Source organism: Molothrus ater, chromosome 2 (genome assembly GCF_012460135.2).
Source record: "Molothrus ater isolate BHLD 08-10-18 breed brown headed cowbird chromosome 2, BPBGC_Mater_1.1, whole genome shotgun sequence".
Lineage (NCBI taxonomy): Eukaryota > Metazoa > Chordata > Aves > Passeriformes > Icteridae > Molothrus > Molothrus ater.
Window position 1 is genome coordinate 74274870 of NC_050479.2, and position 27259 is coordinate 74302128.

At 40.2% G+C, this 27259-nt stretch overlaps 1 protein-coding gene across 1 annotated transcript in view; it reads left to right on the plus strand.

Moving 5' to 3' along the window:
* Positions 1–6294: 6294 nt before the first annotated feature.
* Positions 6295–27259, plus strand: part of CWF19L2 (CWF19 like cell cycle control factor 2) — a 59844-nt gene continuing 38879 nt past the window's right edge. The window contains exons 1-8 of the mRNA XM_036392107.1: positions 6295–6374; positions 17992–18102; positions 18818–18937; positions 20345–20452; positions 21848–21967; positions 23088–23181; positions 24370–24485; positions 24774–25504. Of these exons, the coding sequence (XP_036248000.1) occupies positions 18061–18102; positions 18818–18937; positions 20345–20452; positions 21848–21967; positions 23088–23181; positions 24370–24485; positions 24774–25504 (1331 nt within the window). The 5' untranslated portion in view covers positions 6295–6374; positions 17992–18060. The remainder of the gene's footprint in view (positions 6375–17991; positions 18103–18817; positions 18938–20344; positions 20453–21847; positions 21968–23087; positions 23182–24369; positions 24486–24773; positions 25505–27259) is intronic.

The window sequence follows — 27259 nt, forward strand, 5'->3', positions numbered from 1 at the left end:
CTTGGCTTTACAAGGCACAAAGACTTCATAATAAGACATTATTCCTGTGTGACCAATCCCTTTCTGAATCCACCCTCTTGGCAGGACACCCTGCAGGGATGTGTTTGTATCTTGCTTGCTTGTGTCAGCAGCTCCCTGAGATGCTTCTGAAAGGCAGGGTGAGGGCTTGAAACCACATCATGGGGAAATATTAAATGGAACTTGACTATGGGACATACTATGGTCTCTCCCATTCTGAAACTTCTAGGACAGAAGAGCTTAAAAAGCACACTAAAAGAAATCCAGTGTCCTTCCACTTATGGTCTCTTTTCCAGCTTGGTGGTATCCAGCATGGTGGCATATGCTTTGAGATATGCTTGCTTAGTGTAGCCTGTATATTAGCATCAACAAGGGCCTGGAGGGGCCTTTGTGCTTCAAAATGAGGTGAGTAGAAGACAAGCTGGTAGTGTCACACTTGTCAGAGGGTTTCCTGTCAAGAACAGTGACAAAGACAGTGACTTGGCATGTCAGGCATATTACTCAGTATTTACAGCTATTTCTGGGTCAAGGGCTAAGACAAGAATTGGATATGAAATTGCCCTTCTCTCTAAACAGAGTAGTATAACACAAAGAAAAATGAAAAGCAATTTCAGGAATCGAGGGGTGAAAATTGGAGAGGAGTAAATTTGTTCAAGTGCTGCTGAAAGAGACAATTATGAACACTCTGTGTGGCAGTCAAATTCTCTGTACAATTATTATCATGGTGCTGTAGTGCCTTGGAGCCATTTCCATGGAGCAAGACCTCACTGGTCTCAACAATTTTTTCCCACAAGTGTTCACCTTTTCATAAGAAAAAGACATGCTCTCAACTTTTTTTATTCTCCATATTGCAGTGAAAGGAGAAGACTCTCCTGCAATACTCCACATGTACAGTCCAGCTGGGACAGTTTCTGCAGGTCCCTTCAGTTTGCTGTGTGCTGCCCACGTGAGTGTGTGTTGGACTGAGCCACAGCACTGCAGGAGAAAAGCACAAAGACAGCCCCAAGGTCTCAGGAGCAGCCAAAGGCTGTGGTTACTCTGTACAGTGTCTCCAATATCAGTTTAAGGAATTTCTGCTCTTGCACCAAATGGGCTGATACAATTCTGTGGAACTAGCCTACAACGTGGCCTCTGGAGCTGGCCTATCTTTAATAGCTAAAAATGTGCTTTAATCTCACTTAAAACCAAAACAACGCATTGCACTGAATTGAAAGTCTGTCTAAGAGTATTTTAGTTACTACTGCAGTGGTCTGATGGACAGGGACTGATAAATAAAAGCCCAGGGCTTTGATCCCCTGCCCCAGCCAGATGATCTTGAGTCAGTATTTGTGTCTCACTTCCAAAGTAGCTGATCTGAAGCTCCCTGACATGTGCAGCTCTGGACCTCTCCAAGATGAGCAGGCACAAGAAGATGTAGTCATTTCTCCCAAAGGTGTGTTACCAGTCTCAACAAATCACAGACAGGATGAGTGTTATCCTTGCTGTAAGCTTCCTGTCTGATAAAACTCTTTTCAACTTCTCAAAGGAAAAAAAGCCAAACAAACAAAGCATGTAAATGCTTCCCAAGAAATGAACTGAACAAGTTATTTCACATGTGTAGCAGCTACCTCACAAAACATTTATTAGTAGAATAATAGAATCATTTAGGTTGGACAAGGCCTCTAATCCAAGAACACCGAGTCCAACCGTTAACCCAGAACTGCTAAATTGTCACTGGAGAATTTCCCAGACGAAGGATTCACTTTATTACAGTAATGAAACTTGGGTGGGGAGAGTGAAAATGGATGTTTCTAAACCCCACCCCCCTGGTCTGCTGAACTACGGCTGAAATTATAATCTCTTTTCAAAGAAGCTGAGGAAATTAACAAAATAACTATTGCTCAGGGGCAGACAACTCGCAATTTGCTATTGAATATGGAGCAATGGGTGAATCATTGTTCGATCCACCACAGCCTCTTCATTTGTTCTCATTGCAAGCTGAGCTCTCCTTTCCAATCAAGGCTGTCAGGAGCCTCAATGTCACTGGGGCTCTTTTGTTGCTGCCAGGAGCACTCTTCTTGATGGACAGTAGAAAATTGTCTGGTTTTTCACTTCAGGTGCTTACTGCACAATTGAGGCACTCACAGCACAATTCAGGCAACAGCAACTGATAACCTGGGCATTGCTGCTGCATTGATTTTTGGGTGATGTGTTCTATCATTTTATGGCACTGAATTTAGACACAGTTGCTTTAATTTTCTCCTGAGTAAACATAATGAAATTTCTATGAAAGAAATATGCTTTTCCCTGTAATTGCATCATTCTATGTTTGTTTGGTTTTTTTTCTGCTGCAACTTCTCCAAGGACTGACATTTTTATTTGAGACAAGACAATGACAATTCCCATCTGAGTCTAAGTAATCCCTCAGAACTGAATGTAAAGGACTGCTCGATAGTACCAATGGCAACAGAAAACTAGGTGGTTTTAAAAATTACCAGAAGAATTAACTGAAACTAAGTACATTTTGACTGGGGTGTGTCCCCTTTCTGTCCTCTTATCAGCATCTTACTGGATATTGTTTTTCTTCAGTATGAGAACTTCATAATGTGTTGTTATAACTGAGGTAAGAAATTCTCTCCAGCATCATAGTGGAAAAAGATTTTGTATTCTCAGGAAAAAAAAGAACTTCTTTCCTCTTAGTGAAACCTTGCCTCTTGTTTAAAGAAAACTGCACAGGACCACACTGAGTGGAGAGGATTTTTTTTAACCTTTTTGAAATAAAAATAAAACATCAAGCTGAGAGTTGAAGGCACGTAGTGAAAGTTAGAAGCATGGAGGTTTATAACACAGGTCAGTTGGAGAGTCACCCACCAGTTTCTTTCAGAGAAAATGTAAAATGTACCATTAAATGGAAAATAATACCTCACTATAAAAGGTCAGTTCTTCCCTAAAGTTCATCAAAAATCAGTATCTCCAAGGCATTACTGTTTTTTTAGCCTTTTCATTTTAGCACAGAGATTTAGACAACTGAGCAGAGGTGCCCCACTGACCATTAGAAGTGGTATACCAAGAAGTAGTTCTCTAGGCTCACTGATGTTTTCTGAGCCTGTGAGGAGCTCTCAGACATACTAATATCTTGAAAGAAATAAGGGTAAACTTTAGTTTTTACTTGCTTCCTTTGAGGAAATACTTATCTTGAACAAGGAGAGGAAATGAAACTAAATTATGCCACCATTTCCCTAACCACTGACTTCAAAATTAAAGGCAGCTCTCAGATATAACTTTCTAGGTTTTACTGTTCTTCAGTTTTTGAGATTCTAGAGCGTATTTGTGTCATAGTTTCTTTCCTGAAACCAAGAGTATTAGAAAATGGTTTTAAATGAAAATTTACAGAACCACCCTATTAATGACATGGAGGGTTACAGGTATGAAGAATAGCATGTAACACTGCAAGAGCTCACCCCGGTGCTTTGAATCCACTTCTTTGTCTGTAACTTTCTGCTGTAGAAAATACATTCCCTGTTCTCACTCCCAAATTGTCCACATCTGTCACTATTCACGTTATGCCACAGTTTTCAGACTTTCTGTTCCCATTCTCAAATACTTCCTAAACTGATTCAGTCACAAGTAGTTGGCTCAGCTCATGGACTATCAATTTTCTGTTTAGATTTAATGCAAATCTATTAAGCCCATATGCCTGGCTGTGTGCTGAGCGAGTTAGAGAGCACCCACTTGAGATACTCTGCTGGCTGCCTGGAACAAGTGGTAGCACTGGGATGGAAAGAAACCAATTTGTTGGTGAGAAGAGCACATCACAATCAGAGAAGAGGCTTTCCTTAATGGAGCAAACATGCTCTTTTCTTGCTTCTCCTCTCTCAAGCAGTGTACTTTGCTGCACATAGCCAAGGACTGGAAGTAGCATTAGTCAATCCTGCTGGAACATCTTCTGTATCCATCTGTTTGCTCTGTAAATGGCTCCCCGAAGATGTTTCACATGCTGCTTTTTCAAATGGTGCCTATGAAAGTCTATCAGTTATCATTCTACATCTAGTGGTGATCTACAACAGGTTTCTCTTGACATGCTGTTTACTGTCAGCATAAATTGAACAAATATGCAAATTCAATTTACACATTTAATACCACCATGGAGATGATGATTAAATTACTGTTATCACTTTGAAAACATACTGTCCCATGCAAATAGCTAACAAATTACCCGAGATCTTCACTCAGACCTTGGCCTAAAGAACGTTATTACTTGGCAGCTGTGGACACATTTGGTGTCAGACGCATTAATAATGCTCTGATCTCATCCCAAAGAAATCATTTCCCAGATAAACATTTGTTGCACCAGAGGCATAGATGCCCTGTCAAATACTGTTGGCCAACTGTAACTTTCAAGTGCTTGAACACACGTGTTTTTGAATTCCCCTCTGCTCACCCAGGCACATTCTGAGCAGCCAGCACCCTGACATTACCGAGGTCACAGTGTAGCATGGATGCACTGAAGTGGCTGCAATCAGGCAAGAAAGTGCCAGGAAGATCACCTGGAGCTGTTCGCAGCAGTGAGGAGCACTGGGCACTGCGTGGCTCTGGAACCTGTGAGCATCTTTTGGGCCACGTTCCCTTGTTCACTCTCATTGATGCTGGTCCGGACAAGCAGGCCAGGGTCTGCACAAAGGGAATTTCAGCCTGGCAGGAGGGATGAGCCTGAACCTCAGTATACCCAGTGTTGAGGATTACATTGAGTGCTCGGTGTGCAGCTGCAGGCTGAGCTCTGGGGAGAAGTCTGAGGCAAGAGACTGTGAAACTCCCAAAGGGCACAGAGATGTGTGGTGCCAGCCAGGTGCCCAGCCAGGGACACGGAAGGAACCAAGGGTTCCAGACATGACTCTGCTTGGACTGTGCTTGTGAGGGTGTAAGAGCCCTGAGGTTTGTTCATTTGTGGTCCCTCCTCCAAGGCACCCAGTTCAAATTGTTATTTTGTTGTGGTATTATGATTAAACTATTTTAAGGATTGAAATGTCTGAGACTTTGTTATGGGAAACCTGGGGTCCAGCCGGTAAGGAAACTATGTCTGACTGTGGAGTGCGGAGCTGCCAGAGCAGCTTGGGTGGTACGAGTGTGACTGCTGGAGAGTGGGGGGGGTGGGCAGGGAAGTTTCCATAATGCCCACTGCAGGACTGTGTATTCCTGTTGGTCCAGCAGCACAGGTTTCCAATAAGCTGCTGTGCCATGACATGGTAGTTGTTGTGGCCTCCACCTGTGAGGCTGGTGACCTCTGAGCAAGGTGTGAGGAACCCACCTGGGTGCATGGGATGGGACAACCCTGGATGTGCAGACAGACTGGGGAATGAGAGGATGGAAAGCAGCACCACAGAAAGGGACCTGGGGCTCCTGGTCTGTGGCAAGCTGAGCCTGAACCAGCAGTGCCCTGGCAGCCAGGAGGGACCAACCCTGTCCTGGGGGCATCAGGCACAGCAGGGCCAGATGGGCAAGGGAGGGGATTGTCCTGCTCTGCTCTGCTCTGCTCTGCTCTGGGGTGGCCTCACTCCAGTGCTGGGGGCAGTTCTGGGTGCCACAATATGACAGATACAAAGCTGTTAGAGAGTGCCCAAAGGAGGGCAATGAAGATGGTAAAGGGACTGGAGAAGCCATCTGAGGAATGGCTGAGGTCACTGGATGTGTTCAGCCTGGAAGAGACTGAGGAGAGACCTCATCACGGTCTGCAGCTTTCTTGTGAGGGGAAGAGCAGTGGCAGGCACTGATCTGTTCTCTGTGGTGAGCAGTGACAGACCTGAGGGAACTGGCGTGCAGCTCAGTCAGGAGAGATTTAAGTTGGATATTGTAGAAAGGTTCTTCACCCAGAGGGTGGTTGGGCACTGGAACAGGCTCCTCAGGGAAGTGGTCACAGCACCAGCCTGACAGAGTTCAAGAAGTATTTGGACAACGCTCTGAGGAACATGGTATGATTCTTGGGGATGTTCCCGTGCAGGAGCTGGACATTGATGATCCCTGTGGATCCCTTCCAACTCAGGATATTCTATGATTCCATAACCCTGGCATGAGCCGAGCGCGTCGCGACGGACGCCGGCGAGAACAGAGGGGCTGAGGGACCGAGCGGGCACCAGAACCCGGCTCCGGGCAGCTGCCCGCCGTGCCCGGTTGTCCCCGCGGTCCCCGCCGTGCCCCGCAGCCCCGTCGGGAGGATCCGCAGCCCCCCCGCCCTCCATTCCCCGGCACGCCGTTCACGACAGTGTCGCGGCAGGGCTGCCGTACGGCCGCTGCGCGGTTTCCGGCGGGCCCTGCGGATGGCGTCCGGGCCGGAGGGCGAGCGGAGCCGGGAGTAGCGGGAGCGGGAGGCGCTGCTGGCACAGGTGGGGTGACCGGCCCGGCCCAGCCTTATCCCGGGGCTGCTCAGCACCCCCCTGTTCCCCAAGCTTGGCGCTGGGTGCTCTGCGGGGTCGGGGCGCTCCTGAAGCTGCCCTGGCCGGGGCAGGCGGAGGCGGGGAGAGAGAGAGCCCCCTCCTGTGCCCAGGGGAGCTGGGCTGGCTGCGGCACCCACAGTGGCAGGACGCAGTCTGGAATTTCTGCGTGGCAGCCACCTGATTTCGTGCGTTTTGCTGCTTGTGGTATTGATCCTCTTGGTGTTTCACTTATTATGTATTTCTGTGCTTACACCTTTGGAAAGAGCCGGAGTCTTTACATTCTCTCTTCAGATTTTTTTATACATTGATAAGATGACCCCACCCTCACTTACCGGCCTTCTTTAGGCTAAACAGGCCCAGCTCTCAGCCTTTCCTTAAATGAGACATAAAAGGCGACTCTGTCGCCTTGTTTTGTGGCCTGCCTTTCTAAAGAGCCTGTATCCCTCCATTGCAGCATTCTGGTCGTGGAATGGTAACAACTTCAAGTTGTGTGCGTGTGTTAAGAAGTGGGAGCCTGATTTCATAGGACCAATTACTTGCCTGGTGATATGTTGTTGTACTGTAAGACAAGAATTAGGAGGCTCCCACTCAAAGGTGCTTTGGAAGAGATGCTGTGACTTGGAGACCCATGATAATCCCTGATGCATTTTGTTCAAAACCTGCCTGTTTTTGTTATTTGTGGTGATTCTTGTTGTTACTTGTAGGTAGAGTGAATGCTGAAGTCACAAATGGCACATCACTTAAGTGACATGGCTTGTTTTGGGCTTTAAGGGGGGATAACTAGAGAAGTGTAAGAGAAAGACAGTTGTGATGATGGGCTTTTGACAAAAGGAAGGTGAAGGTAATCAGCAGCCAAATCTTCCTGGGCAAAGATATGGTCAGAAAAGAAGTAGTAGGAAAACGGTCTGGATAGCTTGATGCTTACACAACAGTGATGTCTTTTTTCAAGGCAAAGCAGAAGGACAGAGGATTTTATGTAATATATGATGTGGGCATCTTGTTTGTAGAGTTATGGAACCATTTCTTGGCAATAAAAGTTCCCTTCAGTGATTTCCCCCCTTTTGACAAGCAGTTGAAGGAAAATTCTTTTAATTTAGTAATAGTGAATCACACTACCCTGCAAAAGTTTGTTGATGTTAAGATGTTTGTTGCTTAACTTGAACTACTGTTTATGTTTAAGATTGCTCCTTTGCTCAGCTCAACCTCTTGAATGTTCAGAAAATACTCTTAGCAGCAAGCAAAGCTTACGTGGGGCACTATTATACTACTTTACCTTTCCTTCTCAGCTGGTGCCACTTACAGCAAGCTGCCTGGGCCAGTGCCACTGGCTTAGAATCCTAGAACAGCCCTGGCTGGAAAGACTTTGAAAGATCACTTGGTCCAACCCCTTGTGGGAAAGGGAGCCTAGGTGAGATTATTTAGTCCTCTGTTCAGTCATGTCTTGAAAAACTCCAATGATGGGGTTGAGGAAACTCTCCTGGCTGACCATTCAGGAAGCACAGTCCCCCACCCAGGATGCACTCCCACCACCCAAGGCTGTCACTGATGGCACTGAAGCCTCTTTGTGGAGGACAGCTCCAGTGTGAGCCAACCTGTGCTCTGCTTGATTCCCTATACACAACACTCACACTCAGTCAAGCAACTTTCCCTTACCAGCTTGACCCCAGGTTATCCATGGAAGAGTCAGAGACATCTGGATCCTTACAACAATTTAATCATGGTGCAAAACACAAAGCCACCTTGAGCTGGGTGCCTGCAAGGAGGGACCCTGAGCAACTGAATCCCTGAGCTTTTATTCCCTTGCAGTGTAAGTGTGCCATAGTCTGGGCTCCTGCTGCTGAGTCCTTGGCTCCTGCAGTGTCTCTGAGTGCCTGCTCTCCTGGCTGGCCCCTCTGTTGTGCCTCTCTTGTGCAGAGGGGCAGCACCAGTTCACAGCCTTTTTGCCCAGGGCACAGGTTGTCTTTGGCACAGTTCCTGTAGTTGCTAGAAAGTTTGGTGTCTTGGGCAGGAGGGCTGCACTTCTGACTCCACTGTCAGGATATGTCTCAAAGAGTTCTTTGATGATATTGTAGCTTCATAGGCCCTAACTCTCAGTGTTAATACGTTCTTGTAGGTTTAGATTCTGCTCATCAGCCTTGCTGAAGAATGTTAGAGAAAGTGGTTTGGAGTTTTTAGAATAAAACCAAATCTGATATTTTTTCTTATTGCTAAGCTGTAGTGTGTTAAAAGGTAGGATCTTTGTTGAATTCTATAATTTTCTTTGACTTCAGCAAGAAACCGACCATCGTTGTATTGTTCAGCATATTTTTAAAATGCCATGAATACAAATTACTCCTATATGAACATCTTTAAAATGCATCTGCAATATTTTTGTGATACAAAAGAAAACCCAGTGTACAACCCTGATTTTCTAAGTAAGGCAAACACTGATTTTCTTTGTACAGCAGTGGGCTCAGCATTGGCTTTTACCATTCAAAACTCACAAATGGGAAATAAATAGCTCTATAAAGATGCTACATCATTGCTTTGACAAAAGCTGATCAAGTGTTAGAACCGCTGTGAGATGAATAAAGAACAAAGGAAGTGGTTGCACAGACTTGTTACCCATTCTGTGTAATTAAAAATAGTTTATGCAGCCCTGGTCCCAGCATCTCAAGAAGAACCAAACAACCTTGGAGAAGGTGGGAAGAAAGGTGCAGAGATGATCATGGTGCAGACTGGCCAAGGACTCTAGAGGTTTTGAGACAAGGAAAGATAGGCTGAAAATAAAGTTAATACAAGAAAATTCTGTAAAATTGTTAAATGATATGGAGAAGGGAATAGGAAGTGCTATCTGCTGGTTCTTTCAGGTTAAGAACTAGGTTGTATTAAGGATTTTACAGGTAGCCAGCTTAAAGCAGACAAAAGAAGTGAACGTTCAGATGATGCACAGAGAAATTCTGGAGTCTCTTGTATGGCATATTGCAAATACCGGCACTGCACTTCATCCAGACAAGAATAGCCTAAAATGTAAAGTATATGTTGGAAGCTGTAGATTGAAAAGTTGTTGAGCCTCAAATTGCTGGAGGATGCAGGAATAGTTTGGAGATGGCTCACTTTGAACTTAAGCCTGTATACACTTCAGCTTCCCTGGGCATTGCTGGACATTTTTTAGTTGGGATACTAGTTTAGATTCTCAGTTCTGAGAATGTCAGAGCACTGAGAAATCCAGTACAGGTAAACAGAATGGAGTATAATTTGTGAAATACTATGATTCTTCAAGTCCATTTTTTGTGGAGTGTAGGAATGGATCTGGAGACAGTGACATTGTTTTCTACAGAAGTTAACCATTAGAGATGCTTGATCCCTGTATGGCTGATGAGAAACCTTCCTGATGGGACTTTTCAGCTTCTTACTGAAAGTCACAGTATAGAGTCTGTGTTATATTTCCACATTGTTATGTTTTCATTTCCAAGCAACCTAAAGCGAAGTCAGATTCTTTGATTTTCAGATATTCTCTGGGGTGCATTGGGGTAATACTGAAACATAAATTAATGATCAAATGGTTTTCTTTGCTGTTGCTTGTGGAATTGCTCTTCATCATCTTATGAATGTCCTTGATCTATTTATTTTCCTTGCAGTGAAATCAAAAAGTTGAAGTGAGGAGAGGAGATATTGAAGTTTGGGAGTTTCCCCCCACACCCCCTTTTCTATACCAAAGTTTTAGAATGTGTTAGCAGAAGTGTATCATAAGCATTTTATCCTATACACGCCCATGTGGGCCAAAGGAAGCTGTAGAGATTCCTTTATTACTTATTTGGCAGATAGGGAAATTTAGGAATGAAAGTAGTTTTTTTTAAAACTCATTTCATGTTTCCTCTTCCCATTTATGGACCAAATAATCTAATATAGCTATGTAAAAGGGCAATATTTTTAAGACTTCCCCTGCAGATACTCTTATTATTTCTGTGAAAAGTCAATTTAGCATTTTATAATGTGAAAGCGTGAGGATGTCATAGTTGCCATGTCAATACTCTGCTGTCTGGTTTTCAGAAATGGACTTGTTGCTGCCTGTGTGAGAACAGATTAATGTCCTAAGTGTATTGACTTTCTCTGCTTCACTTTGATTGTGGCTGGGCTGCCTGCTGCAGTGCCTGTTCAGGGAGGGGATTGTCCTGCTCTGCTCTGCACTGGGACAGCCTCAGTCCTCCAGTGCTGGGGGCAGTTCTGGGTGCCACCATATAAGAAAGACATGAAACTAGAGAGATTGCCCAAAGGAGGGCAGCAAATACAGTGAAGGGCTTAGAGGATGCAGGCATATGAGGACTGACTGAGGTCACTTGGCTGGTTCAGTGCAGAGGAGACTCAGGGGAGACCTTGTCATGGTCTGCTGCTTCCTTGTGAGGGGAAGAGGAGGGGCAGGCACTGATCTCTGCTCTGTGGTGACCTTAGGGAATGGCCTGAAGTGAAGTTTTGTCAGGGGAGGTTTAGGTTGGATGTTTTGAAAAGGTTCTTCACCCAGAGGGTGGTTGGGCACTGGAACAGGCTCCCCAGGGAAGAGGTCACAGCACCAGCCTGACAGAGCTCAAGAAGTGTTTAAGAAGCTCTCAAGCACATGATGTGACTCTTGGGGTGTCCTTTGCAGGGGCAGGAGTTGGACATTGATGATCCCTGTGGGTCTCTTCCAACTCAGGATATTCCATGATTCTATGAAGAGAACTGGGAGAAAACTATTGCGACACTTATTCTCAATGTGTTTTGTTTGTCTTGCTTAGAAAAGCAGCAAGAGATTATCAGGAACTTATCACAGCTGGCTATTGCAGTCAAGACAGTTACTTGGTGATTGTAATCCTGGAATCCTTTTACTTTGGGAAAGACACTTGGAAAGCTGTGTAGTCTTTGCTTCTGGTAATCTGAGAAATTTGCAGAAGTAACTGTACTTTAGTAGATCTGTTTCTGGAAAGATGAGATGTTCAGCCAACTCACCTTAAGGAGCTTTTTGTTATGAAATATAGAACTTGCACTTGTTTCTGTGAACCAAAATGCCACACAATTCATTGATCAAGATTTCTCTTTTAAATCTTGCAGGTGTATTCTTTCATTTGTGTAGTCTGTTTTCCAAACTGCACTGATAAACCCAGTGGCTGATAGTGTTTATGATAATGATCAGTAATCAAATAATTGTGTTGACATGCAAATCATTAGAAAGCTTCAGAAATAGCATCTTGTTTTGCTGAGCATGATAGTTCATGACACTGCTATTTTGGTTTACAAGTTTACAGCAAGAAAATAATCTGATGGGTGTTGTGGTATGTGCAGGGATGTGTATTCTTCCTAGCCATGAACACTTCTTATCAAGACTTCAAATTTTGGATTATTTTTTCATCTGTTGTTTCATATGGTATTTTTGTATTTTAAGGTTGCTCTTCTGTTACTTGAGGCTTTTTACATGGACTTTGAGTCTTTCACTCTTTGGCCTCTGAGGGTGATGTGATTTGGCCATTCCTTGTGCAGAAAATCCTGCCTTTTAATTTTTAAGGATTACTGACGGATTGGAAGTTGAGTGTAGATAAATAAGACCTCGGTCAAATAATTTATATTATTGAAGCAATGAAAATAAATTGATACCATAAAACAAGTTCATTGTATAAACAAGAAATTACATGTTTAGTTTTACTTATTTATATTTCTGAAACTTATTTATATTTCTGAAAAAATTTATTTGATATTTGCAAGCCATTATCTTTGGAAACATCTTATTTAATGCTTTTTATTAGACTTCTCCCTTTAATTTTTGGTTTACATTTTTTGTTTTATTTTCTTTGAAAATACAACTTAAAATTAAAGAAAAGCAACTAACCAACAAACAGTGCATAACAGTATCACTGAGTTCACAGTATTAGAGCTCTAAAGAAGCTGTGAAATCAGCAGCTTTCCCAGTGAAGTACGATCAGGTATTTCCTCCTAAAAGCCTAACAATTGGCTTTTTGCAGTGATCAGTATTTGCTGAGGTGATGGAGTGCTTGGCAGTATTTCACATTGCAGTTTTCAGTGGAAAATTACAGAAATCTCTCCTTAGGCAGAAATTAGTAGCAAAACATGTCTCTGTTAGGGGTTATAGTTGCTTCTGTGCTGTAATAGTAAGCACCTTCTTTTTGTTCTTTCCCTTCTAAATCTTCATGAAGTGTTAAATCCTCAGCTCTATCTGCCAAAGAAAATAAGCACTTCAGCACTTCAGTCTGTGGTATTAGAAGAGTAATGGTACTGAGAAATGAATACTGCCTTTTCACAAAAGATTTTTGGATTTTTGTCAGAGCACCTCCATGCATTTTTGCAAGCAACATCTTTGAACAGACAGGTCATTTTTGAAGGTCAACGATGAAGACAGATGTCACATTAACAAGAGATACTTATTTATGGTTTCCTAGCAGTAATAGCTTCTAGAGCTTCTAGTTATCTGTTGTGTCTGCACGCGTACCAGCAGAACCTCTGCTGCCTCCCAGATGTTTCTGACTGAAGGCTAACATCTTCTGTAGCCTGCTCTTTAAATCACATCTGACTTTTGATTATTGATCACAAGAAGCTTAAATGATTGAAATGATAGTCCCTTCAGTGACCTTTCTTCTGTGCCTTTTGCCGGGTGAAAATGACAAGAGTGGTGACATTTCCAGTTGGCAAAGCTGTGTCTGGAGGAGGTGGTGGTGCAGGCAGCTCTCTGACTCAGTTGCAATTTCCCAAATTGGGCTGGAAGCTAAGCTCTTTCTTGTGTTTCCACTGTTGTCCTCCTTGGGAAGTCTTTGTGGATGTAGCAATAATTGAAATATTGAGACTCAAAAAATAATCTAAGCATTCACCAAAATAAGTGTGTTATTCAGACAGAGAGTTGGTATAAAAGCGTCAGAGCTGCAAAGAAGGGTATGTTCAAGTTCCCTGGAGGTAAGCACTCATATAACCAGGGCTCTCTGTCCCTGAACATTGGGAGGATGGAAAGTAATGGGGTGGTAATGCATGGCATAGCAACCTTTCTGATACTTGATTATCAAAACAGTTAAAATAGTGGGGTAGTTTGTATGGTAGCATGGTAGATGGTCCTGAAATGAGAAAGAAAAGCTCATTGTACATATTTTGAATGCCTTATCTAGGTGTCTGAAGGACTGGCTAGGTGTTAGATTTTTTGAACTTTCTTAACAGAAAGCTGTTGCTGAAAAGAAGTTTTTTCCACAATTCTTTTCCCCCAAGTGCACTTTGCCCCTTTGTTCCTTGAGCCTTGATGACCTTGCTGGAGTGGCAACTTGTACTCATGTTCTGCAGGAAGCTGCACCGTACTTTTGGTGGGATTTATTTTGTGTCGGTGTGGTCCTGGAAGTGGCTTTGCCTTTGATGGGAGTGCAGGAACAGGCCTGGGTGGGTAGGGTGAATATGTGAGGGGCAGTGCAGAGAGAAGAGGTGTGGGATGGAGCCCTGCCCTTCAGTGGCAGGTGGCCAGGATAGCAGCTTAGCTGGTGCTCTCTCTATTGAATGTTTTTGTCGTACTGTAATGATCTGATGTGCTGTAGATTTTCTTCTGATTGCTTGGAGGAAAAGGGAGTCTTTCGTCTTTTGGATGAAGAAGTTGACTATTGAGTCATGGGAATTATCATTTAAAGAACTAGAAGTTGACCACAGTTATAGGTGGAAAATTGCAAGGTCTTTGTGATGGTATGGGAAAATTTCCCTGGCTTTCATGAGAGCTGAAACAGTAAAATAGAGTTGAGGTCAGGAAGGAGTGTTGGTCAGGGTTTCTGTGAGCTGGGGAGGGAATTTTTACCTCATCCCTCCATCCCTTCTGGACATCCTTGAGGGACTGCTTTGTAACAAGCTGCATTTATTGTGTGACCTATAGCTTGGCTGTTGGCAGTGCCTTTGATCTTTTCTGCTTCTTCCTGATGTGGCATGATGTAATTTTTATAGCTTTTGGGTTTTGCATCTGCAGTGTATTACAGGCTGCTTTGGAGCAAATTTTATTCATTTAGTAGGTCATGTTGTCAGCTACTGGACAGGCTGCCTTAATGACCCACTTGATGGAAACCAGAGAGAACTTTCCTTGAACTTGGTTTCCTCCCACATTCACCTGGATCTGTGAAATTCAAACCCTTTTTGCCTACTTGTGGTAAAGTCTGTAAAATTTGGCTCTCTTCGACCATGGCAAGCATTGCTGACATAGTGCTGTAGAATAATTACTGTTTTTGTAGCACCGTAACAACAGACCTTGCAGAGTGCCTTGCCAACCTTAGACTTCATCTTTTTTTTTGCAAAGGAGACCATAAGCAATTTTAGTGGGGTCCTGCAGAAGTATGTAGTGTAGCATGATGCTTCTTTGACAGGTTGTTGCTTGTAATATGTTCATGTGTACATGCACAGGCATTTGCATAATTAAAGCATTACTTTTGAAACAGAGGTATTTCAGAAATGTATCATCCACTATTTATGGAGGAAAAACTGAAAAATATTGCTGTGTTGGCCTAAAATGTACCTCATTTGTAATGGGGAAAAGTATAAATTATTGGATTTTCCTGTGGTATTGTAAGTATTAATGAACCTTAATGTGAATTAAATGCTTGGACTCCTCTGAGTTGATAGATGTGAAACTATTGGAGTTGGTCCTCATAGATAGAATGGTAAATCTGACAGGAGAATTAATTAGTTTTTCTTTCTTTTTTATGTTTTATGACATGCTAGTAAGCCCTGCAGCTTTTGAAAAGAAAAGTAGAATATGAAGGTAAGTTTTGAAGCTAATAAAGTAGTGTAGGCAGATTTTCCGACTCACTTCTACTTGAAGTAATTGTGTGTGTGTGAGGGGAAAGTATAATGAACAATAAAAAATGAGTATTATAATTCGAGGGAGCTAGATTTTAGAGACAGAAATATTTAGAGGGTATTGCTGCTAACTTTCTAGTCTTGTGTTAAAGTGATAATATAGGTGAAATTATAACTTTTTCATATTTTTAGACATGTAGGCAGTGTTCTTATTTTTTTCTTTTTTCTTTTTTTTTCCTTCTTTCTTTTTATTTGATCTTGCATAGATATATTGTTAAGAATCTTTTATATTTTGTATCCTTGTTTAGGAGACACAGACTTCCATCTGATGCTTTTGTTTCTGTCTTTCTCTTTTTAACAGCCTTGTGGTCAATCTGCCACTCCACATTCATCTTGCCCAATCCTGTTTAGTTTATATTCAGGAGACAGCAATCTGTAGTCTGATGATGATTTCTAGTTAATCTGTGTTCTAAATGAGTATTTGTGTACTTCAGCCAAAATGATGATCCACCTCTTTCATTAGAATGATGTATCTCAATTACTTAAATACTTGCCTTCATTTATTCTGTTTATTTTTAGATCTAATAAAAAGTATAAAAGCTCAGTTTGTGCCTTACTTTGTAACATTACCTCATTTTATTTGTAACTTCAGCAGCATGAAGAAAATAGTAATGTTATTTAAAATATACTTATTATTATAGGAAATGATAAGAGGCTAAATCTTCCATGACAGGCAGAGAACATCTACAACGAAGAAATGTTTACAAGCTGATCTTGAGTGGCCTTTATTGTGGCATTTATAGATTTATGGGCTGGAGAACTGCAAAAAGGGTGGAAGGGAGCTGTTGACCCCAGCTGCAGTTCTTTCTCAACCAAAAGTGAAATGGAATATGTAGAAAAAGCCTGCCTATTTTTTCCAGTCTACATCTTGGTAACTTCTTTGTGTTGCTTGTGGAGCGAACAAGCTTGGAGTCAGGGTTTGGTTTTTTTTTTTTTTTTTTTCCATCTGGAACTACATGCAGGTTCCCTTTATCTCCAGTGTTTCATCTCTGTCCAGTTATAAACTTAAGTTTGGAGTCTGTGGCTTGTAGACATTTTGTAAGTTGCAAAGCTGACGTTATTTTCCTTTATTTGTCCAAAAATGTGGCATATTCAGTTACTTTGTTTTAGTCAGATGAATATGTTTTTAAGACAAAAGAGCCATCATTGTCTACATAGACTAGAAGAGAATATATCAGTCTGATATATTTCTGCATGAATTTTCAAGGATCTTGTCCCAGATGTCATAGGGTGGCCAGGGTTACCTCTCTGTATGATGGAGAAGTTGCAGGAAACACACCTGCATTTTTTGGATTCCTGGGTGGTTTTAGTGATGCTATGTTGTACTTAACATCTATTTCACTCTCACTGCATTGTAGTCCTGCACATTCTTTTGTTACTTTGTTTACTTGTAAACTAGAAAATGTTTTGATGTTGGAACAGATGTCTGAATGCATTCCTAACTCTTTCTTTATGCCTGCCTTTTGAATTTTAAGAGGTAGCATTCACGTTTGTAGACTGTCAGCTTCATTCTAGAGATGGAAGTCTCAGTCTTGACCTCTTTTTTCAAGCTGATTTATACTATTTTTTGTTTGGTTTACGATATTCCTTTGTTTAAAATCAATAAGTCTGGGTAGTAGCCTTGCTTTGCTTGCATGTAATTGCATTAGAAAGTTTATCACATGGATAAACTACTAAGAAAGTAGGCAGTGAAAAGTTTTAAAGGGTGTTTTGTTTGGGCACAGATAAGAAGTGGGCTTTTTTTTTTTTTTTGAGTTCATTGTGTTGTGCCACTTTAAAAAACACAACAGCAATCCTGTCTTCTCAGTTAGCACTTTAAAAAAAATCCCCTTTTAATCTTATTTTTTAGCATGTATTTCTGTTCTTTTGAACCCTTATAGTGTATTTGTCATCTTTCTGCAAACATTGTTTTCTGTCAGACAAAAGCTGCAGATTTTCTTCTTGGCTATATCAAAAAAGAGAAACTGCCCTGTGGTAGTGTGGTTAGTGTCGTGTGCAGTGCCCAGGCTTGGATCTGAAGAAACTAATAGCTGGCCAGGAGGAAAGACCTCAACTGTTGTCCAATTTCCTGAGACTTTTTTATTTTTTGTTTTTAATATTGGTCTTTCTTAAACTTGTATGTGTTCTCTTAGCTTATGTTTGACAACACTTTCTGGTAAAAGTTGGTGTTTTAGGATAAGAATTTCAAACTCTACCTTTAGTTTTTGTTTTGATTTTAGTTGTTTTAAAAGAAACTCATCAAGTAAATAAAAACCCAAAAGCATGTTGAAATTTGCAAGATTATCTAACACAAAATTAGGGCTGTAATAATATAAAATAAGTTTGTCCTGTTTAATTAGGGTAGGGTGATATATGGCATATATAAATAAAGATAAAGAATTTATATGTGAAAAAGATAAAGAATTTACTAAAGACAAGTTATACTTAAGTAAACTTCCTTCTGAAAGTCGTGTTTATGCTGAACATAACAGTGAACTTCAGAGGCTGAAAAAATAATTATTTTATTGATGTGATTTGTAAAAATCCTTTTTAGGAATTGAAACTGTTTGCAGTGATGGTTATTTTTTCAGAAGATGTAGTAAAAGTATTTCTAGTTTTATCTCTGTAACTACAAAGGGAGGAACATTCTGAAACCTGAAATGCCTGAAATGCCTGAAATACAGTTCTCAACATTGTGTGTGGAAATGCTACTGAGCTCCACCTGATTATTTTTCTTCTCTGTTCATCTTAGACCAAAATTAGTTCTGAGAAGAAGGAGAGCTGCAAGCTGCTAAAAGATCTTTGAGGTGAAGATCCATGGATGCCTTCTGATGTGAATGAACATATGGAGCCACTGGAAAAGGTGATGAAATTGTAAATAATTAAATTGGGTTGTTGCCTTTACAGAATGTTTGTATGAACAGAAGACTTGGTGGGCTTTAAGACAATCTTGAAACACATCCCAATTTCTGATTTCTTTATGCTTTGATATTAGCTTTTTTTAAAGATAGACATTATCTTTTATTCGCCAGGAGGAAAAAATTCTGTCATTCAATTCCAGCTTTAATTTCTACCAAAAGCAGAAAAGGAAGTGCTACCAGACAATAATAGTCCCATGGGAAGAAGTCTGGAGGATTCAAGGCTTCATAGCAGTCTCATTTGTGTTCATTCACAGGAGAAGCCTTAATGGAGCCTGTGAATATCACATCCTTTTAATGTGCAGATATTTCAACAATGGAAAGATGTGTATTGATAATGTAGTGACACCTGAAGAAATAGGTTTGACCAAAATAAATGTAGTTTAGTAGGTATTATCTGTTTAGTTGCAGAGCCTTAGTTCCAATGAAAAAGATACTAAGAGGGGGAAGAAAAATTGTTCATAGATGTGAAGTATGCCCTCCCTGCCCCTACCACTCCAGCCCTTCCCCCATAGAAGAGAGAGAGGGTAGTAAAAACAAAAGGTATTTATGTGTATTTCATCTTTTTTCAGTGAGGTTTGGTAAGTAGGTTTTGATTATTTTTTTTTGTATATGGATGATTTGGTTTACTGGATCTCATTTACAAACATTTACTTGTAGGAACATTCTGTGCAGAAAAAAAAGAAAAAGGATAAACATTCCAAAAAAGCTAAGAAGGAAAAGAAGAAAAGTAAGAAACAGAAATCTGAAAAGAAGGATGACTTACTTGATAGTTCTTCCGTAAGTAAAAAATTCGAAAATAGTTCAAATTACAGTCTTAAAACTTGAACCATTTTAGTCCCTGTGGGTATGCATGGTTAGTAAAATTAAGGCTCATTCTTACCATTTTCTGTTGGGAAAAATTGCAACAAAATTTTTCCATTTTCATGTACTGAGTATTTAATCAACTTAAAATAGGCTGTTATGTGAGTGCTTGTGAATTTTATGGTATTAAATTCACTCATTAGGAGCGAAGGGATTTCTAGTTTTTCAGCAGAGAGAAAATGAAAATCAAAATCCTCATTCTGATATGGAGAGGAAAAAATTTCATAGATAGCCTGTAGTGTGTGGTATATGATAGAAAGATGTGTCTAAAATTGGAAATAATTGACTTTGATTTTAAGCATGAATTACCTCTGCCTTTTTCCACAGATGTTCAACCATGGACACTCCCAACCACATGGGAGTTGTACATGGGGCTAAAGACTTGTACATTTGAATCTCTTTCTTCCATGTAAGGACATGCCTTCACATGGAAGGGCACTCTGGAAAACAGTGCAGGGACTGCATTTGAAATCTGGGTGCTGCCTTCTGGCCACATTGGGGAAAACATCTTCCCAGCACTTTTGGTACAAGTCAGGTGGCACTATTAGTTGTAATTTTCAGAGTTGCTTTTATGGAATCAAGGAACGTCCATTATAATGAGACTTATTTTTCAGGGGTTAGTACCAGAGATAAACAATAGTATCAGTGCGGGAAGTAACCAAAGGCACAAATGTCCCACATTCTCCATGGGAGTCACCAAAACTCTTCAGATCACAACAGGGACTCCTAGGATGCAGCACAGTCCCGGCTGTAACTTCCATCCAAAGTCTTTTACTCCTAAGATGGGTTCATGTGAATAGCAAAGAAACACTGTTCAATGCAGCCTATTGGATTCAAGTGAAAAATCTCTGCACGCTGTTTGCAAATGCAAGTGTAGGAAGCTGGATACAGGCAATAGCATGTACCATGATTTATATTGTGCTGTGTAACTGATCTAACTTTTTAAATGTGAAACATACTTAGTAATGCATCTAGATTTTTTAAAATTTTGTTTTTTGTTATATCATAAACCCAGTTGGTTTTGGTTTTGTTTTTATTCTGACTGTTTTACTTTTAGTAGAGTTATGCAAATAAGCTGCCTGTATGAGGTCGTGTTGCATGCTTATGAAGTGAAATACTTTGATCATGACAGAGCAATCTCCTATTGGAATATTAATATTCTAGTTTTATTATCAGTATTATTAAATATTAAACAATATTATATTAGTAATGCTAATCAGCATTAATTTTGATTATTGATATAATTGCTAAGTATTGCATGTTATCAAGTAGTGTGTTAAGGTAGGTATTATTTTTATTCTTTACATTAAACTCTCTTTTTAGGATTCTTCAGTTGAATGGGTTGAGTCAAATGTGTCACAGTCAGATGACACAGAAGAGGCTTGGAAGGTCAACAAGCAGCAAGATACTGCAGAAGAACCTTCCCTGCAGGTGGGCAGGCTCACAGCTACTCCAGAGATAAATTCAGCTTGTGAAACGTGCTTAGGTTTCTTCGGAGCTCTTTTGCAGAGCATTGAGTAAAACCTGTTTTACGGACAAATGTCTTTGTTTAGCTGGGTGATGTTACTTTTCATTGATTAGAAGACTTCTCTACCTAATAGTTCTGAGTGTTTAATAAGGCACTACTCTTAATGTTGCCCAACACCAACTCCTATCAGGTTTTGAGGCTCTTACAAGTTACTTTGAACATCATCTTAAAGGTCTTAACTAGACATGTTACTTTTTACTTCACAATTTTGGTGGCTGTTCTACAATTGAATAAATTGGCAGCTGGCCCTAGGTGATCCTCCTTGAGTGGGGGTTTGGAGCAGATGACCACCAGAGGTCCCGTGGACATCCGCATTTGTTGATGCACATTGCTTGCTGATGTGGACATAGATATTATGGAATCACTTGGAGATAGATAATTTCTCAGTTCCTTCTCTTTCTTGAAAGAGATCTGAGAAATGGAATGTTATGTTTCACCTCTGAAATTCTCTGGCATGTTGTCTACCATAATTTTTAAATAAGAGACAAAGTGACATATGGCATCTGATCAGATTGACAACTGAGTCTTGAACTCTGTTGAAGATAGGAAGATTCTTCTGCAAGGCCATGTTTCAAAATAGATGTAGTCTGGTCATTTTGGTTGCTACACTAGAATTACAGAATTGCCCGAAATACTTGCCTTTATAGAGTAATTGCTTACAATGTGTATGTCACTGCTTGCTTTTGAGGCTTCAGATTTTAACCTGTATAAAGGTAGTGGATATATCTAGGCTTTTAATATGATGCTTTTCTTTAGTCTAGTCCTCATTTTTAAAATCTCTTTGATCTGGCTTAAGTTCTGAAAATGCAGTTTTCTAGCTGTTATCATGGGTACAGTTCACAGAATTTAGATGTATAACTGTTAAGTTTGAGGGTGCAGTTAGTGCCTGGATATCTGAGGTGTGAACTATGCTCAGATAATGATTGCAGATTTTGTATACACTAGAAGAGATGTAAGAGATCATGAGATTAGAGTTAGCTAAATGAGATGTACAGTATTTGTTTATTCTAATGATTAGCAGACTAAAAATATTCATGTTTACTAATGTCTTAAATGCCATTGTAAATATGTATTTCATATTACAGGGAGACATGAAATTTGTTTAAGTATTAAAAAATTTGAAGATTAGAGTTCTTAAAATCATATTTGCTTTTCATTGAAGTATTTAATATGTGTTTGTAGAACCTATACTGTTTATTGTCAGCAACATTTGTCAGTAGTTGCACTGCTTTGGTTTGGCACATAAGCCATGTTTTTGTTGGAATTATGAACACTGATTCTTTGTGTTTATTTTAAAGAGAGAAGAATGGATGAATTTAAACTTCATGTCATTGAAAACAACATCAGTAGCAGCTGTCAAAGGTGAAAGACACAAAGAAAAAGTATTGGAACGGCAGAAAGCTCAAGAACTTGAGCAGGTAGGAGGAATTAATATCTTAATCTTTTTCTGCCTTTTACTAAATTTTGTGTGATGAATAAAGTAATGAATTGGTTCAAATATGTAAGTCTTTATTGTTATTAAAACTAATGCCTGATGTGATAATGATCTTAATTAAATTGGTCTGTTTGGATGGAAGGCTTCATATATCAGGCTTGTGGAGAAAAGCCTTTTAACTTCTAGGTAAGGAGAATGCTACTTTTGTTAGTACTAAGTTCTGTTAGTAACAATGACAGGCTATTGGTCTGGCCTTCTCCATGGTGTGTGAAAGGGGCACCATTGTTTAGTGTTGTAAAAGCTTATTTAAGTTACTGTATTTAAGTGTAGGGTACAGAGGCTTGTTTTCTCCTAAAGAAAGAACTCGGAGCAGTTGTTGTGCCTTTCATGTCTCAGTTGTTGGTGAACACGTGGGTGATTCAGGGTCTGGCTGGAGAAAGGGCTGCTGTCATTGAATTAACTCTTTTTACATACAGTTGATGGCTCCTTCATTTGTTCATTTACCTTGTTAAATGCTATGTAGTCTGATCTGAAAACATAGTGACGCATCACTAGCTAATATTTCTTTGTCCTCACATCTCACAGCAGGCTCTTTCTTGCCATTAGGTTTTCCAGTTAGTTGTGTTGTACTTGGGAACCAGACTGACCTGGATCACTGTTTTTGTGTAGTATGCAGTGCCTTGGTTATTGTCTGTGGACAAGGGATGAATATTTTAAAATTTTTTTTCTCTGCAATTTTTTTCCTGAACACTATTTCAGGAGGACCATTTAATGTGGACATCTTAAATCACCAGAATGTCAGCATGTATTATATGGTTAATGACAATTCATATGTATTCTTAGTCTTAGAAAAGAATTATTTTTATAGACTCTCCCACCCAACTACTTGCTGTCCACATAGGTTTATACTGCTCTGTTTTCTGTGCCTGAGTGTCTGCTTTTTCTTTGGTACACAAAACAATGTGTACAACAGATGCTTAGACCATGAAAGTGGTGATGGTGGTGAATTGTGTGACTTCACATACAAGTCTCTCAAAATGTATAGATCTTCTATAAAATACAAACCATATGCTATGCAAACATTTAAATTATTTCTGTTTTAGGCCGTGTTGTCTGAGAGAGAACTCAATCCCTATTGGAAAGATGGTGGTACAGGTTTGCCACCAGAGAAAGATGAAGAGGCTTCAGTTAAGAAAGGTAAAGAGCAACTTTTAGTAATAATCTTAAATTTCTGTCTCCAGTTTCTGGACTCTGTGTTGCTAACAAATGACTCCTAATGTTGTTACTCCTGTTGTAACAGGATTATTAATAATATATATATTATTAATAATATAGGTAATAGAGTAAAATTTGGATGAAAATTCCATAGTGAATATTGGTTAGTATCATAGTATATGTGTTTTGCAGAATCACTGGGTTTTTATCTTGAGTGGTTTGACCTTCAATATCCTTACCAAATTCTCCATTTTGAACTAATTAAAGAAAAGTATGATTTAACCAAGACAAGATAAATTGTTGTCAACTCATTTGGTTCCTTTCATACCATTGCACAAATTACAGTTTTAAAGAATTCACCCACAGAAGTCTGAGTCACATCAAAATGAAGTACATTACAGGTGCAGTTGGTGAAAAATAGCATTTCTGTAGTCTTTTCACTTTTTTTCTTACCCCAGGACTATCCTGCTCATTTTCAGCAAACACAGTAACAAAAACCTTTTACATAATGTCATGAAACATTTATTATGTGGTGAGAATGATCCTTGTATTCTATCAACAGAGAAGAGTGGGGTCTGCTTTTTGAGAGCCTTTCCCTGTGAACCATTAGCATGAAGCTAATAGTTTCTGGGACAAAAATTTCCAGGTTTGTCCCAGAAACCATTAGCTTCATGCCCACTTTTAGGAGTCACAGAGATCAGAGATCTGTAGGAGTTGGCAGGCATCAGTGAGTGTGTGTTTAGAATGTCAGGACCACTGCTAGCCTTCTCACATGGGAAGCAGTGGGTTACTCATTCAGTTTCTGAGAAAAGGAATTCACTTGTTTGTAAGGAGTATGCCCAAGAATGGATACAGGATGTGGGAGTGACAGGAAGGTTCTTTAATGTCATAAAGAAACTCTACAGCTTCTCATATGTCACTCCTGTATTGGAAACTGCTTGTGATAAACTAGAGAAACTTAAACTAAATGAGTGGTATTGCTGAGGTATAACCAGCATTAACTTATGAAAATATGTAATTGTATTTGTATATGAATTCTGTTTTTCTTTTGAACTCCTTCAATTTTTACAATAAGTTTAGGTGAAGCTGTAATGTCACATACAAAATAAGGTCAAATAGGAATAATTATTGAGATGTTAAACTACAACCTCTTGTTGTTTTCTACTTTAGTTACAGTGGTAGAAGATGCTGGATTAAGTTGGCTGCGAAAATCATACCAAAGGATGAAGGAGCAGGCTGAGAGAGAGAAGCGAAATTTTGACGAAATTGTAGCAGAGAGATATGGGGTAAGGATCTTCAGTTAAATTTTCTTCATATTAATAGATGCTTGGAAAAGATTACTTTCATATGAAGGCACAAGTACTTAATGTATAAAGTAAAACATGTGAAAAGAAGCAAGAAAAACCAGCCCCTGAAGCTTCTCTCAGTTGATAAAGGAGTTAGAGCTACCAAGCCTTTTATATATTTTTCTTGTTAAATGTTTTTAATATATGGGATCTTATAGCAAATTTGAAATACTTACACAATATCCCCTTGCCTTAAAAGTGGTATGACTTTTTTGTTTTTTCTTTTAGTCAGTGGAGGTATTTCAATCACGATTAGAAGAAGCTGAAAAAGCTGCATCCAAAAAGGAAAATTATCATAGAAGTGGAAGATGGAAGAAGACTGACTATTCAGAAAGTGAGAAAGAGAAGAAAGAAAAGAAAGAACAGCATATTGAAAAGATGACACGAGATGAAGATGATAGAGACAGGCATACGTCTGGGGGCTATTCCAGGGAGAAGTATGGCAAGGGGTGGGCACAGGAAGACAGGGGTTACAGAAGAGATGTGTCAAGAGCAGACCAGGAATGTGGACACAGTAGAATGGACTCAGTACCAAGGGGCTACAGCTCCAAAGCAGACAAATACTCCAGTGACAAACGAAATCAGGAGAGGAGTTCATCTCTAAGCAACTTGAAACACAAATTTTTGAAGCCCTCTGAAGATGATTTAACATCTTATAATGCATCCAGAGACTCCAAGTTAAAGCAGTTCTCTTCCAAGGAGGACTCAGCTCATAGCTCTTTGAGCAGCCGTTTCCAGAAACCTGGTGAGGATACTGCACTGTGGACCAAAACACACACAGAAGATAGCAATGAGAAATTAAAATCTGATCAAAAATCATCAGGTACTAGAGAACAAATTGATGGCAAAAGTTGGAAAAGAGCTCCAAGTGATGAAAAAGAGAAGTTACGACAGGAGCACGCAAGTGATACCCCTGAGAAGAAACAGATTTTATCTGACAGTAAAACATCATCCTCTAGGTATTTTATGAACATCCTTACTTGGTTTTTATTTGCTGTATTTTTCATGGCAAAATATAACGAAAGCTCTGTCTCCTTTTTGACATGATAAGCACTGATTATATCAGATCTCTTTAGTTTCGAGGAGGGGTCTTAGCCTCCAGCTAAGGGCAGCTGGAAGAAGTAACTTCAGCAGAAGTAGTGAACATCCCCTACCTGATCTGTCTCCTCAGTGCATTTGAGAATTGCTAATGATAGGCTATTTTCTGCTTCTTTCTAATGTTATTCACACTGTGGTAAAATTGGCCTCTTAGGCAGAAAAACCTCCAAAGTATCCTAACGGTCATTGACTTTATAAAATACAACCTTGAAATGGTAGAAAATGCTGACTAAAAACTGAAATAATTAATACAGTAGGGATAGGTTTGCCACTCGTGAGATGAGCTCATATGCTAAAGTAGTAGCATATGAAAAATAGTAGAAGCTGTTTAATAGAAAGTGTGTTTTTTGTGGTGAAGGGGAAGCATTAATAGGACTGGGAAAGGAAACACAAACTTGATAGGCAGCAGGAATTTAGTTTTCCATTACTTACTTTTGTGAAAGACAATGGAGAGTAGTAAGGAGAGATGGTCAGACTCAGAAGTTGTAGAGAACTAACCTTTTGCTCTGCTCAGAAGGCCTCCTGTTCTCCAGGCCATGAGTATTAGCAGCTTGCTGGTTCTTCCAGTGATCTGACTAGTGTGGTTGTTACTATGAATCTTTTCTTTCAGATTGTTCCAATAATTCACACGTGCATGCACGTGGATGAAAAGAGATCTATAGGGATAGAAGTGTATAAATGTATAAATATATATATATATGTGAATATATAAAAAATGCCTTTTAGGAGTTCCTCTTGAGTTCAGTGAAATACTTGAAGTGTATTGGGGTTCATCAACAAGCAGGAGTTGAGCCTCAAGGAGTGGAGGGTTTCAGGTTTCTATGACAGTGCTCTAATCTTTGCATGTGGGGGAGTTCGTGAGTTCTGAGAGGGGTCCCACTCAGTGCACTGCTGGCACTGTGGGCTAGGAGAGCTCAGGGGCCCTCACACAGCTCTGTTGTTGGGGGAGTCACAGTGTGCTGGGCTGCAGTCATCAGTAGATTTAAATCCTGGCCGCAGTCTGGCACAGTCACTGGAATTTTGAAAGTTCCAGTAGCAATGGTACAGTTCTACTCAGGCTGTGGTTCAGGTGAGTAATGATCAGAGGCTGCCAGGGGCTGACTGAGTTTTTCTGCCTTTGTTCCCCACTGTGGCAGGCACCAGGAGTTCTGGGTGCAGACAGTGTGCTCCTGCCTTAGCCTGGCAAGAGTTCCTGCTACAGTCAAGGGATACTTCATTGCTCCTCAAAGGCCAAAGCATAATGGAAATTCCTGGGATTGCAGAATGGCCTGAGAAGGAGAGGGCTAGGCACAATGTGGAGGAAAATTCACCACCACACTGCTGTGGAAAAAATAAATTCCATCCCATCCAGCCAGACCTAGAAGAACATTGCCTCAGTATTGTTTTCTTCGAAGAAGCAGCTACTCTTTTCAGTCCTTTTTTTTTTTTTTTTTCTGTGAAAGAATGGTGATTCACTTTTTTTAGTTGCAGGTAAATAACAGTACCTTTTTTTAACTGCAACATTTACTAAGTGCAATGGTAATTGTAATTGGACAAAGCTGCAAATTTTGGGAAATGAGATTGTGTGCGGAAGTGGTTTACTTGCTCAAGTTCAAAGAATTCAATTATTATTATAA